This window comes from Odocoileus virginianus, chromosome 10, assembly GCF_023699985.2.
Source record: "Odocoileus virginianus isolate 20LAN1187 ecotype Illinois chromosome 10, Ovbor_1.2, whole genome shotgun sequence".
Classification (NCBI taxonomy): Eukaryota; Metazoa; Chordata; class Mammalia; order Artiodactyla; family Cervidae; genus Odocoileus; species Odocoileus virginianus.
This window is the reverse complement of record NC_069683.1, coordinates 51,482,552-51,496,390: the sequence shown is the minus strand read 5'-3', so window position 1 is coordinate 51,496,390 and position 13,839 is coordinate 51,482,552. Positions and strand designations below refer to the sequence as shown.

The following is a 13,839-nucleotide window of genomic DNA, read 5'->3' as shown; positions in this document are numbered from 1 at the left end:
CACCAATCACTAAATCAGTACCAATTCAAACACTATATCCCTCTAGTCACTTCTGAGACAGGGGAGTTAATGATAACCTTCATTTTCAAATAGCCAACAACATAACTCTCAAAGTTTACAAAGGCTCAAGGTTTACAAACAGAATACGAACTCATAGACACTTAAAAAAAAAGAGAATATGTATTTATCAGATATTTGTACTAGTTTGGTTTCCATCTTAGCAACTAAAAATTACAAAACCTTGCAGTTTCTACTCAACTCAAAGACAGCAGGCTGCAATAAGACTCTTACCATATTTAGCTTCTTCAAAAGTGAACCAAAGAGTGAGTAAGCTAACATGAATTTAAATTTTCTTGTAAAAGAAGTTTCATTTAGGTGCAATTAAAGAAGCCTGGCAGAACTGTCTTTGACCTACACACTAAGGTGTGGAACAAAGATTATAAATTAAGTCAATAACCTGTTAAGATCTCTTCCATCAGTTTGAATTTTGGGGGACTCCAGTAGACTCAAAGCAATGGCAGCCTGAAGATCATCCTTGCTATCGTGAGTAAGGTCTATCACTTCTGTAAGATAAATAGAAATTTAATTAGTCTACATGCAGGAAACACTGCCTTTCTGTCTATATTGAAGGCAAAAAGGTAAAAGCAGTCACAAAATTAGCTCTCACTACAATGGCTCATCTGTGAAAATACAACCTTATTATTCCATGCCAGAGTCCAAGTAATAACTTACTGCCACACTGTAACCTTAAGATTAGCTAACAGCACAGTAATAACAAGCTGCTAAAGTGCAATGAATCAAATACCCCCTTTTGCAGCCTTACTTCACAGAGTCAGAAATTTATCCCATACCTGTAGTTTAAATAGTGTACTTATTGTAAAACATCAGCTAAAAGTTAAACATTCAAAAATTGGGTACTTTCAATCTCACACAAACTACTTATATGCAGAGTACATCATGAGAAATGCTGGGCTGGGCTGGAAGAAGCACAAGCTGGAATCAAGATTGCCGGGAGAAATATCAATAACCTCAGATATGCAGATGACACCACCCTTATGGCAGAAAGTGAAGAGGAACTAAAAAGCCTCTTGATGAAAGTGAAGGAGGAGAGTGAAAAAGTTGGCTTAAAGCTCAACATTCAGAAAACTAAGATCATGGCATCTGGTCCCATTACTTCATGGGAAATAGATGGGGAAACAGTGGAAACAGTGTCAGACTTTATTTTGGGGGGCTCCAAAATCACTGAAGATGGTGATTGCAGCCATGAAATTAAAAGACGCTTACTCCTTGGAGGGAAAGTTATGACCAACCTAGACAGCATATTAAAAAGTAGAGACATTACTTTGCCAACAAAGGTCCATCTGGTCAAGGCTATGGTTTTTCCACTGGTCATGTATGGATGTGAGAGTTGGACTGTGAAGAAAGCTGAGCACCAAAAATTGATGCTTTTGAACTATGAGAGTCCCTTGGACTGCAAGGAGATCCAACCAGTCCATCCTAAAGGAGATCAGTCCTGGGTGTTCACTGGAAGGACTGATGCTGAAGCTGAAACTCCAATACTTTGGCCACCTCATGTGAAGAGTTGACTCACTGGAAAGACCCTGATGCTGGGAGGGATTGGGGGTAGGAGGAGAAGGGGACGACAGAGGATGAGATGGCTGGATGACATTACCGACTTGATGGGCATGAGTTTGAGTAAACTCCGGGAGTTTGTGATGGACAGGGAGGCCTGGCATGCTGCGATTTATAGGGTCGCAAAGAGTCGGACACAACTGAGCAACTGAACTGAACTCTAGAGAATAGGGAATATACTCCTCAAGCCATTTTACACAGTCAACATAACACCTTGTTATGTCCCAAGCCAATCAAGGACAGTAAGAGAAAGGCAAAATGACAAACTCACGCATGATCACAGATGTAAAAAGCCTAAATATAAACAAACAGAATCCTGCTAACACACCACAAAAGATTATACATTAAGACCAAGCTGAATTTACTGTAGAAATGAAATACTGAGCTAATGTTAGAAAAGAGACCAGTAAAACTCATTATCTAAATAATTAAAGGAAAAAATGATCATCTCAATAGATACAGAAAAAGTATTTGATAACATTCAACTTCTATCAAGGAATAAAAACTCCAAGCCAAGTAGGAAGAGAAAAAGAGTATTTTTAGACTGATAAAGAATTATCCATGGAAAACCCACAGCAGACTTTATACTGAATTGTGAAATTTCCTTTAAAACCAAGAATAAGATGAAGATGTCTCCTGTGAGGGCTTTTACTCACTGTCGCTCTGAAAGTTCCAGGTAGTGTGATAAGAAAATAAGATAAAGTTTAAAAAATAAAGATTGCAAAGTAAGAAACAAAACTTGCAATTCACATATACAATGAAGTCCAAAATAATCTACGGAAAATGGGCATAATGATTAATAAGAGGTGGTTAGATAAGCAATCAATGAACAAAAGTTAAATGAATTTCTGTACCTGAGCAATGAAATAATTTATAAAGAAAAAAATCACAAAGAACACAAAACTAATCATCAAGACCTTGTCTACCAGCCCAAGAACAAATGTAAGGATCAGTGGAACAGAAGCACTGGAACTGAACTGACGGTCCAGGAATAAACCTCACGGTTGCAGTCAACTGATTTTCAACACAGATACCAAGGCAATTCAACAGAGAAAGAATATCTTTTCAACAAAAAATGCTGGGACAATTGGATATCCACAGGCAAAAAATGACTTTTAACTCCTTCCTCATATCATTTACAAAAATGAACTCAGAGTGGATCGAGCCCTCAAGATAAGAGGTAAAACAAAACTCTTAAAATAGGTAAATCTTCAAGACCTTGGATTAGACAATGGCGTCTTCCAGATGACACTTAAAGTACAAGAGTTAAAGAAAAAACTGATAAACTTGACATCATCAAATAAATATCTCTGGGCTTCAAAGTATACCATCAGGATAGTGAAAAGACAACCCACAAAATGAGAGAAAAATTTGCAAATCGTGTATCTGGTAAGGGAACTATATACAGAATATATTAATTCCTGCAACTGAAAAATAAAAAGACCAACTTTAATATAATAATATAATAATAATAAAAAAATTTTAAAACGGGCCAAGAATTTCAATGGACAGTCCTCCAAAGGAGATATACAAATGGCCAATAAGCACATGAAAAGGTGTTTCACATCATTAGCCATTAGGAAATTCAAATCAAAACCACAATGAGATTAACATTTCACGCCCACTTGGAAGGCTAAACAAGTGTCAGTGAAGACGTAGAGAAGTTAGAACCTTGTATAGTGCTAGTGGCAATGTAAAATGGTGCAGTTGCTGGGGAAGCTAGAGGAATGGAGTTTGGCAGTTCTTCAAAACGTTAAACACAGAAAGTTTCATGACATTGATTTTTTGGATATGACACCAAAAGCACAGACAAAAGCAAAAATCAACAAACAGAGCTAAATCAAGCTTTGTAAAAACTTTAGAAGCATGAAAGGACACAATCAAAAGAGTGAAAAGACAATCTACAGAATGGAAGAAAATACCTGCCAATCATATATCTGATAAAGAGTTAATATCCAGAATATATACAGAACTTCTACAACTTGACAACAATAAAAGCTCTACTAATCTGATTTTAAAATAGGCAAAAGACTTGAATAGACATTTCTCCAAAGATGATGTAACATGGCTAACAGGCATATGAAAACATGCTCAGTGTCACTAATCATCAGAGAAAGTGCAAAGTAAAACCACAATGTGCTGCTATCGCCTCACATGGATTAGGATGGCCATCAAAAAACCCATAACCAGAAAATAACAAGTATTAGTGAGGATTTGGAGAAACTGGAACTCTTTGGCATTTTTGGTAGGATTATAAAATGGTGCAAATGCTATGGGAAACAGTACAGAGGATCCTCAAAAAATTAAAAATAGAACTCCCATATGATCCAGCAATCTCACCTCTGGGTATACATCAGGGTCTCAAAGAAGTATCTGCACATCCAAGTTCAAATGGCTCTATTCACAAAAGTCAAGAGGTGGAAGCAACCCCAATATCCACTGGCAGATAAATGGATAAACAAAATTTGGTATATACATACAATGGAGTATTATTCAACATTAAACAGAAAGGAAATTCTAACATGCTACAGTGTGAATGAGCATTAAAGACCTTATACTAAGTGAAACAAGCCAGGCACAAAAGGACAAATACTCCACAATCCCACTTATAAAAGGTACCTAGAGTAGTCAAAATCATGGAAAACAGAAAGATGGAGGTTGCTAGGAGAGGGAGTAATAGGGAATTACTCTTAAATGGGTACAGGTTTCAGTCTCACAAGACAAAGAAAGAGTTCTGGAGATGGATGGTGATGATAGCTGCACAATGACATGAATGTACATAATACCAGTGAATTGTATGCTTAAAAATTGTTGTGATAGTAACTGTCATGTTATGTGTAATTTACCATAAGGAAAAAAACTGGAAAGAAAAGAAAGGAAATACTGTCACATGCCACTGCATCGATGAACATTGAGGATATTATGTTAAATGAGATAAGCTAGTCATGAAAACGTAACTATATGATTCCACTTATATGAGGTATTTAAAGTAGTCAAATTCATAGAAGTAGAAAGCAGAAGGCTGTTACCAGAGGTGGGGTAGAGAGAGAAAAGGGTTGCTTAACTGGAATGAAGTGTCAGATTTACAAGATAGTTCTGGAGATCTTTTACATGATAATGCGAATATACTTAACACTACTGAAATATACACTTAAAAATGGTTAAAATGTAAATTTTGTTACTGTGTTTTTACCACAACTGAAAAAAAGAATTCTAACTAATAAATTACAAGGTAATGACATATAAAATATTATCATTTTGAAATCTCCAATAAAATAAAGAATCTAAGCAATAATCACCAATGGTGGCTGGAAACACTAGGTAGGGAATTTTGTAATAAATGAATCAAGTTGACAACCTGAACACAGTAACAATTTTAACAACACAAAAAGGGGGTGACCAGACATTATTTGCTTCTTGATATGACAAAACAGGAGAAATATACACAATACTACCTATGACCCTGTCATGCTAGATAAGCACCTAAATTAACAGGAAAGACAGAGGACATAAAACTTCATATACCACAGGAATGCAAACAGCAAATTCCAGAATGCATGATACATGACAGAAAAAGAGGTGGGACTTTATAGATAAAAGGAATCTGAAAAACATTTCAAACATATTTTTTTAACTTTTTTTTTTATTGAAGTATAGTTGACTTACAATGTTTCAGCTGCGCAGCAAGATGATTCAGTTATACAAATACACATATATTATTTTTGACATTATTTTCCATCATAGGTTATTATAAGATATTGACTATAGTTCCCTGTGCCATACAGTAAACCTTTGTTGCTTCATATGAGCATTATCTATTTTTTAATTAGAAATCAAGCATTCTATTCATACTAAGTCAAACAAGTGGAATCAAGATGTCATAATTTTTTTAGTTAGGCAAAAACTCATAAGTTGTTAAAAATATATATATATTCGTATACAAAAGCTTTTCTATTACACCTGATAAAGGCTTGAGAAAGAAAATTTTTAAAAGAGACGGAAAAGTTGGAGAACATAAACTAAGTGAAATGGGAGTACTGAATATGAAATATAAAAAGTTGAAACAAACTAGATAAAAGATCATCATATAGTCCAGTTGTTTTTAAACATGACTGCTCATTAGAAACATATCTGGAGCTCTAGAGAAAATAAAGTAATACCTGAGCATTTGTATTTTTCAAAAAATTCCAAGATAATTCTGGCATGCACCTGGATTTTAAAAACTGATTTTTTTCAAAGGTTTTTCTATTATATCCTAGTTTTGGTGATACAGAGCTCTGCTATTTTTCTGTTGCCAATCATGATACAATGGTATTAAATGAGTAATAGTTACATAATCACAATAGTAAAAGATGTTTATCAGTTTTCACAATCAATAGCCAGACAAAAAATAAAAGATAATTACAATTGCAAGCCATAATGGGAACATGATTAACTGAATAATATAAAATAATTACATACAATTTGGGAGGGGGGGGTCAAGCAGAGTGATGTGGTAAATGGAAGTGCATACATGCACATGTTTTCATCTGCCCAGCAAGTCTATGTCTTTTGGTTGATGCATTTAATCCATTTACATTTAAGGTAATTAGCGATATGTATGCCCCTATTACTGTTTTCTTAATTGTTTTGGACTTATTTTCTGTAGGTCTTTTCCTTCTCTTGTGTTTTCTGCCTAGAGAAGTTCCTTTAGCATTTGTTGTAAAGCTGGTTTGGTGGTGCTGAATTCTCTTAACTTTTGCTTGTTTGGAAAGCTTTTGATTTCTCCATTAAACCTGAAGGGCAGTCTTGCTAAGTAGAGTATTCTTGGTTGTAGGTTCTTCCCTTTCATCACTTTAAATATATCATGCCATGCCCTTCTGGCTTGCAGAGCTTCTGTTGAGAAATAGGCTGACAGCCTGATGACGGTTCCCTTCTAATATTTTATTTGTCTTTAATTTTTGTCAGTTTGATTACTATGTGTCTTGGCGTGTTCCTCCTTGGGTTTATCCTTCCTGGGACTCTCTGTGCTTCCTGGGCTTAGCTATTTCCTTTCCCATGTTCAGGAAGTTTTCCGTTATTATCTCTTTAAATATTTCTCAGATCTTTTCTCTTTTTTCCTTCGGGACGCATATAACGTGAATGTTGGTGTGTTTACCATTGTCCCAGAGGTCTCTTAGGCTGTCTTCATTTCTTTTCTTTCTTTTTTCTATATTCTGTTCTGTGGCAGTCATTTCCACGACTCTTTCCTCCAGGTCTTTTATCCATTCTTCTGCTTCAGTTATTCTGCTGCTGACACCTTCTAGTGTATTATTCATCTCTATTTGTCTGCCCTTTAGTTCTTCTAGGTCTCTGGTAAACATTTCTTGCACCTTCTCAATCTTTGTCTACACTCTCTTCTGAGATCCTGGATCATCTTCATTACCATTATTCTGAATTCTTTTTCTATAAGGTTGCCTATCTCCACTTCATTTAGTTGTTTTTTTAGGATCTTATCTCATCCCTTCACCTAATAGATAACTTTCTGCTTTTTCACGGTGATTAACTTTCTGTAATACGGTTTGTTTTAGCCATCTGTGAGACAGTGCTGCTTCTTGCTTCTTCTGTCCGCCCTCTGATGGACGAGGCTAAGAGGCTTATGTAAGCTTCTTGATGGGAGAGACTGGTGACAGGAAAAACTGGGTCTTGCTCAGCTGGCCAGGGCCTTGCTCAGTAAAGCTTTGGTCCAAGTATCTGTTGATGGGTGGGGTTGCACTCCCGCCCTTGTAGTTGTTTGGCCTGAGGCAACCCAGCCCTGGGGTCTACAGGCTCTATGGTAGGGTTAATGGCAACCTCCAAGAGGGTTTACATTAAGGGGGACCTTCTGGTGCCCCTGTCTCTGTGGTGAGCCCCTGCTAACCCACGCCTCCACAGGAGGCCCTCCAGCCTAGCAGGTAGTTTTGGTTCAGCCTCCTGTGGGGTCATTGTTCCTCTCCTCTGGTCTTGGTGCGCACAAAATTTTGTTTATATCCTCCAAGACTGGAGTCTTCTTTTTCCCTCAGTCCTCTAGAAATCCTATAATCAAATCCTGCTGGCCTTTAAGGCCAGATTCCCTGGCCTTCCAGTCCCTTTGTTGGATCCCAAGGCTGGGAAGCCTGACATGGGGTTCAGAACCTTCACAAGAGTGAGAAAACTTTGGCATTACTGTTCTCCAGCCTGTGGGTCACCCACCCAGCAGGTATGGGATTTGATTTTTTACATGACTGTATGCCTCCCGCTGTCTAACTGTGGCTTCTTCTTTTTCTTTGGATGTGGGGTATCTTCTTTTGGTGGGTTCCAGTGTCATCCTATGGAGAAGGCAATGGCAACCCACTCCAGTACTCTTGCCTGGAAAATCCCATGGACAGAGGAGCCTGGTAGGCTGCAGTCCATGGGGTTTCGAAGAGTTGGACACAACTGAGCAATTTCACTTTCACTTTTCACTTTCACACACTGGAGAAGGAAATGGCAACCCCCTCCAGTGTTCTTGCCTGGAGAATCCCAGGGACAGTGGAGCCTGGTGGGCTGCAGTCTATGGGGTTGCACAGAATCGGACACGACTGAAGTGACTTAGCAGCAGCAGCAGCAGCAGTGTCGTCCTGTCTAGCTGCAAATTTCTGCAGGTTGTCCTCCTGCAAAGCTAGCTGCAATTGTGGTCCTCTCGCAGGAGGAGATGAGTGCACATCCTTCTATTATCTGCCATCTTGAACTTCAAACATAGCTTAATGTTTTATTTTATGTGGGTCATTATACTCTCAAACCAACTACCAACATATTGTTCACGAGACAATCTGGGAAATTTCTTCAATAGTATTTGATGAGATTAAGAAATTGTTATTAATTTTTAAGTGTGATAATGTTGCAGTTATGAAAAAAGGTATTCTAAAATTTTAACTTAAGCACAAATTGTTATATGATCTAGCAATTCCACTCCTATGTATATACCACAAAGAATTAAAAACAGATAATGAAGTAAAATGGAAAACACGAAAATAATGTAACAGAACTAATACTGCAGATCAGTGGGAAAGTTCTGCCTTTTCAACAAAAGGTCCTGGATAGCTAGGGGAAGTGCTAGGGGGCAGTGATGGATCTAACTATATTTCTATCTTATGTCTGACCAAAATAATCCATTTCAGATGAATTAAATATTTAAATGTGAAAAGCAAAACATTACAATTTTAGAAGAAAATGTAACAGAATATCCTATGACATCATTTTTGTTCTTAAACAAAAAGCATAAACCACAGCAGAAGATTAATAAATTAAAGCTATTTATTAGCTCATCACCACAGAGGAAAAACATAGGTCATCAACAAGAAGGTATCTGCAATGCCCAAGTCCAGAATAAAGGATTCATATCAAGAAAATAAGGTCAGTATCAGTAAGAATATCAAGAATCAATACAAAGAAACAAACAGAAAAACCAGCAGAAGATACTAAGAGAAATGTCACATGAAGAAACATGAACTGTAAAAAGGGCAAAGATGATCAGTATCATTATTTAATTTTTAAAAAATTCTAGTTAAAAACAAGACAATCATTTTATATCAAAAACACAAGCAACAATTTTACAATCTAACAATTCTAAGAGCAAGAGTTACCCTCAAACTCTATTAGTGGGAGTATACATAGGTTAAAAAAATCATTTCAGAAAATACTGTCACTAATGCTGTGTGCTTGGTCGCTCAGTTGTGTCTGACCCTTTGTGTCCCCACAGACTGTAGCCTACCAGGCCCCTCTGTCCATGGGGATTCTCCAGGTAAGAACACTGGAGTGGGTAGCCTTTCCCTCCAGGGGGATCCTCCCAACACAGGGATCAAACCCAGGATTTCCACATTACAGGCGGATTCCTTACCGTCTGAGACACCTAATACCTACTAAGATGAAGATGGGCATGTTTCAGTACTTACCGATTACATCGTGAGTTTTTAAACACTAAAGAAAACTCTTGCATATGTGCACGAAAAAACACAAATCAAAACAGCTCACAGTAGATTTGTTCACAATGGCAAAAAAAAATTCAAAACAACTCCAAAGTCAATCAACAAATGTATCAATTCTCTTGTGTATTCAGAACAAGAAATACTACACATGAAAAGAAATAACTACAGGTATAGCCAACACGGATGCATCTCAAAAAGAAAAATATGGATTGAAACAAGTCACTGTGCACTCAAAGACATATACAAGAATACTCACAGCAGCAGCACTCAGAATAGCTTGAAATTGCCCAAATATCCATTAATACCACCTGACCCAGCTGACAGGTCCTCCTCCGAGAACTCTCTCTGGTCTCCAGAGTACCACTCTCTGGGTCTTCCTGCTACGCCTCTATACATTCTTCACTGCCCCCTCCACCTTCCCCAGATATCTCAACAGTGGAAGTACCTACTGCTGAGACATGAAAGCTTTTCTCGTTTCTCTACCCGCTCCCTAGGAGAGCTCATCCTTTCTCATAACTTTATGTACCATTTACAAGTTTATGATTTCAAGTCTTATTCAGGTCCAGCCCAGCTCTCTCCCTTGAACGGCACACCTGGATCTCCATGGTCTTTCTGATACTCCACCTTGATGTCTAATAGGCCTCTCAAATTTAATATTGCCAAAATCGATCTTCTCATTTTCCACCCTAAATCTGCTCCATCAGTAATTATTCCCATGTCAGTTAAGTACAACTCCACCGTTTCAGCTGCTTAGGAAAAAATCCTGGTGTCATCTTTAATCCTTCTCTTTTTTGTCACAGCCCTCATCTCCTTTGTAAGCAGATCCTGTGCAACAAGCACTTGTCACCCTTCCACCACTGCATCCTGGCCCATACTGCCCTCATCAGTGACAGCTTCCTGAATAGTGCTGGGCTCCCTTCTCTGCCCCATGCTCACTACTCTCCCTCACAGTTCTTTTCTCAACACAGCGGCCAGAATGATCCTTAGGAAGTGGAAACCAGTTTACAGCATTCCTCTGCAGCAAACTCTCCAATGGCTGGTCCTCCGGCTCAGAGCACAAGCCAAGCAGCTATGAAGCCTCTGCATGATCTGCCTTCTGTTCGCTCCCTCCACAGCCTCATCTCTTACAAGGCAGCAATTCTTGTTCCTTTTGTTCATCTCCAGTGCCTAAAAGAGTGCTTGGCACCTAACAGGGGCTCATTAAATAACTGCTGAATGAATGGAACCATTTAAGTGCTGAGAATTGTGCCTGGCACCTCATTATGGCTCAGTAATTAGCCATGATTACCATTATTTCCGAAGGGCTGATGTGATGGAAAGGACACTCACAGAAACTCATCTCTTAATTTCTGCTAGTTCAGAAAAGGGCCCGCCAGGATATACCTACTTGTTAATTCCTCTTTGCTGGCAGCACTCCCCTCTTCTTCAGATGGTTCTGCAGCAGTCTCTTGGCTGGGCTCTTTAACTCTTTCATCAGTGAGAAGGCTGACTGCTTGGGTGATGTCACCATTACTGGCCTAAGGGGAGGGAAAAAAACAAATTTCAAAAGTCAAACATCATGGCATTTAAAATAAACAGCAAGTGAGTTTGGGGGTTATAACTCCTTACTACCCTAGTGTCACACTAAATCTAGGCATAATTCTAGGATATACAGTAGGAAACTTGAAGCGATGCTATCACACTCTCAGGTACAGGACAGGAGCGCCACGTGCTGATTTCCCACAGCATGCAAACAAGAATGAAACCTCATTGCTTTGGATACTCCTCCTCCTGATTGCATAATGGCTAAGGCATGATGTATCAGACTCCAAATGAAGTCAGCCCCTACAATAAAGGTGCCAAACAGTCATCATATTCTCAAGTGGTGACCATACTTCTATTTCGTTTTAACTTTTTAAACTTTCCTTAGGGAAAAATTCTAATGTATACAACAGAAGTGAGAACATATAACTGAATCGCAAGTGCCCATCACTCGACTTCGATAGTCACTGAGCCAGTCAATCTTATTTTATCTCTTCTGCCTTCCCTCCCTCAGATATTCTGAAGCAAATCCTAAGCATCTTATTACATCATCATTCAACATTTCAGAATGTATCTTTAAAAAAATATACAACCCACAGTGCTGTCCTCACACAATAACCAGTTTAAATTGCCCTGCCTCAAGTATTTTTTAGTGTGAATCAGGAGCCATAAAAAAAGGCCCATACAGGGCAGTTAGTTGATATATATCTTAAATCTCTGCAGAGTTCCCTGCACTGTCTCTTCCATCCTCAACTTTTTCCTGCTCTTATAATTTACAGGTTGAAGATGCTGGGTCATTTGACCTCTAGAACTTCTGTCCCTATACATATGCACTTTCATTTTGGCATAAAAATAGCCTGAACTGACATAACTACGACATGAACAACTGTTCTAAAACCTGTTGACTCATAGAGGCCTTGAACTAACCTTCAGAGCTTCATGAAGAAAAGAAGGGTCCTGAATGCCTGTGATTTCTCTCAGTTGATTCAACAGCATTTGACAGCTCTGTATTTGAGAAAAAAAAATGAACACAAGACATGTGTCAATCAGAAAGTAAACCTGGATACACGTAAAGAAGAGACATAAACATCTAGGGTAAACAGGTTTGAGAACTGTATTTCTTACTTTAAAAAACCAACAAGCTCCAAGCAACAAGGTACTGACTGTCAGACACATTGTGAAATGTCAAATGTATTACTCTTCTAAAGGCTTAATCATAGAAAGTGCTTTTGGCACTTGTGGAAGAAATACAAGTAAAAAGTAAAACTACAAATACACAAAACATTTAAAAGTAATATTCTAGCCCTAATGGGCACTTAAAGTGCCTCATGTTTCTCTCTGTGAGCAATGTGTAAGTAGGTCACTATAAGGAGTCCAGGGAATTTGCATGGATGTGAAGATGTGCTATTTTAAGCTTCACTGCACATGCCATTTGTGTGTGTCATTTTTCACTGACAATAAATTTCCGATCATGTAATTAACAAACGATATCACCAATGTCACATTTGAAACTTTAGGTCTGATTGCTTAAAAAGAAGTATAGATAAAGCTGGAATCTTCTGAATTATAAATAAAATTCCAGAGAGAATAAAGTATGGAGTGTTTTCTCTTCATTAATCTGAATCATGGCAAAACCTTCCATGCTACAAGATCAGTTTATAACCCCTTTCAGCCTCAAAGTCTTCACTAAGCATTTTGTCCTGTTTTGCACAAAGACAAAAGTTAACACAAAACACCTATTTACAAGTAAGATAAACCTAAACAGTCAGTTGGCCCAAGTGAAGACACAGTGATCTTTCAGATGAATACTGAAAACGAAACTGTTCATATTTAGTCCAACCAGTAGAAATCTAATTTACACTATTCTTAAGGGTATCCTAGAATGAAGCCCCAAATCAACAGCTGACGTGTGACCACTATCTTTCAGTTAGCGCTGTGTCTCCAAGAGGCAGTCTAGCTCCCTGCCAACTGTGAGAGAAACAGTATCCTCTGTTCTTCAACAGCTGAGGGCCCAATGCAACACTCAAGTATCACTCACTAGAAAAAACAAACTGAAACACCCCTCTACAGTCCTCAGAAAAGCATCAACAGTCTTTCTGTTCTAGTCACAGGCCGTGGTCATAGGCTCGAAATGGAACCCTACCCTGCTGAGCCCAGCAGTCCTGGAGGCTGGGCATGTCTCGGGCAGTCACTGCCGGGGCACTGGGAGAGGGACTTTCGCACTAAGAAGTGTCCAAAGCTAACTTTGGGAAACACTGAACACACACAGCATCTGATGCTTAGAAAAGTAAAGCATCAAAAAGTCTGTTTCCAAACAAATCCTAATTCCGTTGATCATACTGTGTAAAAGTGTGTGAACCTATATAGCTCAATCATACTCAATTTCCTAAAAAGTTCAAACTGACGTACCCAAAAAAGGATGGAATAACAACTGGGAAGGGGAACTGGGTAGCATATCAGGCTGAACTGGAACCAAGAAGGGAAGAGTGGGATAGACAAACATACCTTCACCTCAGACCACTCGGTGTATCAACAAAAGACAATGCCAGATGGCATAACAGCTCACACACACTGCTTACTTCCCACCAGGTGATGTTCAAAACACTTCAGAGGTATTAACTCCTTTCTCTCTCAGAACAAACCTGTGAGAGAGACACTGCGCCCATCTGACAGAAGACTGAGACACAAAGAGGCTGAGTAACTTACAGAAAGTCACTGCTAGTAAGGGTTGGAGCTGGGATTG

At 38.5% G+C, this 13,839-nt stretch overlaps 1 protein-coding gene across 8 annotated transcripts in view; it reads right to left on the bottom strand.

Moving 5' to 3' along the window:
- USP28 (ubiquitin specific peptidase 28) overlaps positions 1-13,839 on the bottom strand; it is a 67,827-nt gene that overhangs the window by 35,694 nt on the left and 18,294 nt on the right. For all 8 annotated transcript variants that reach the window (XM_070473563.1, XM_020872775.2, XM_020872772.2 and 5 more), the window contains exons 2-4: positions 12,024-12,101; positions 10,963-11,092; positions 458-563 (exon numbers count right to left, since the gene is read on the bottom strand). In XM_070473563.1, the coding sequence (XP_070329664.1) occupies positions 458-563; positions 10,963-11,092; positions 12,024-12,092 (305 nt within the window). In that variant the 5' untranslated portion in view covers positions 12,093-12,101. The remainder of the gene's footprint in view (positions 1-457; positions 564-10,962; positions 11,093-12,023; positions 12,102-13,839) is intronic.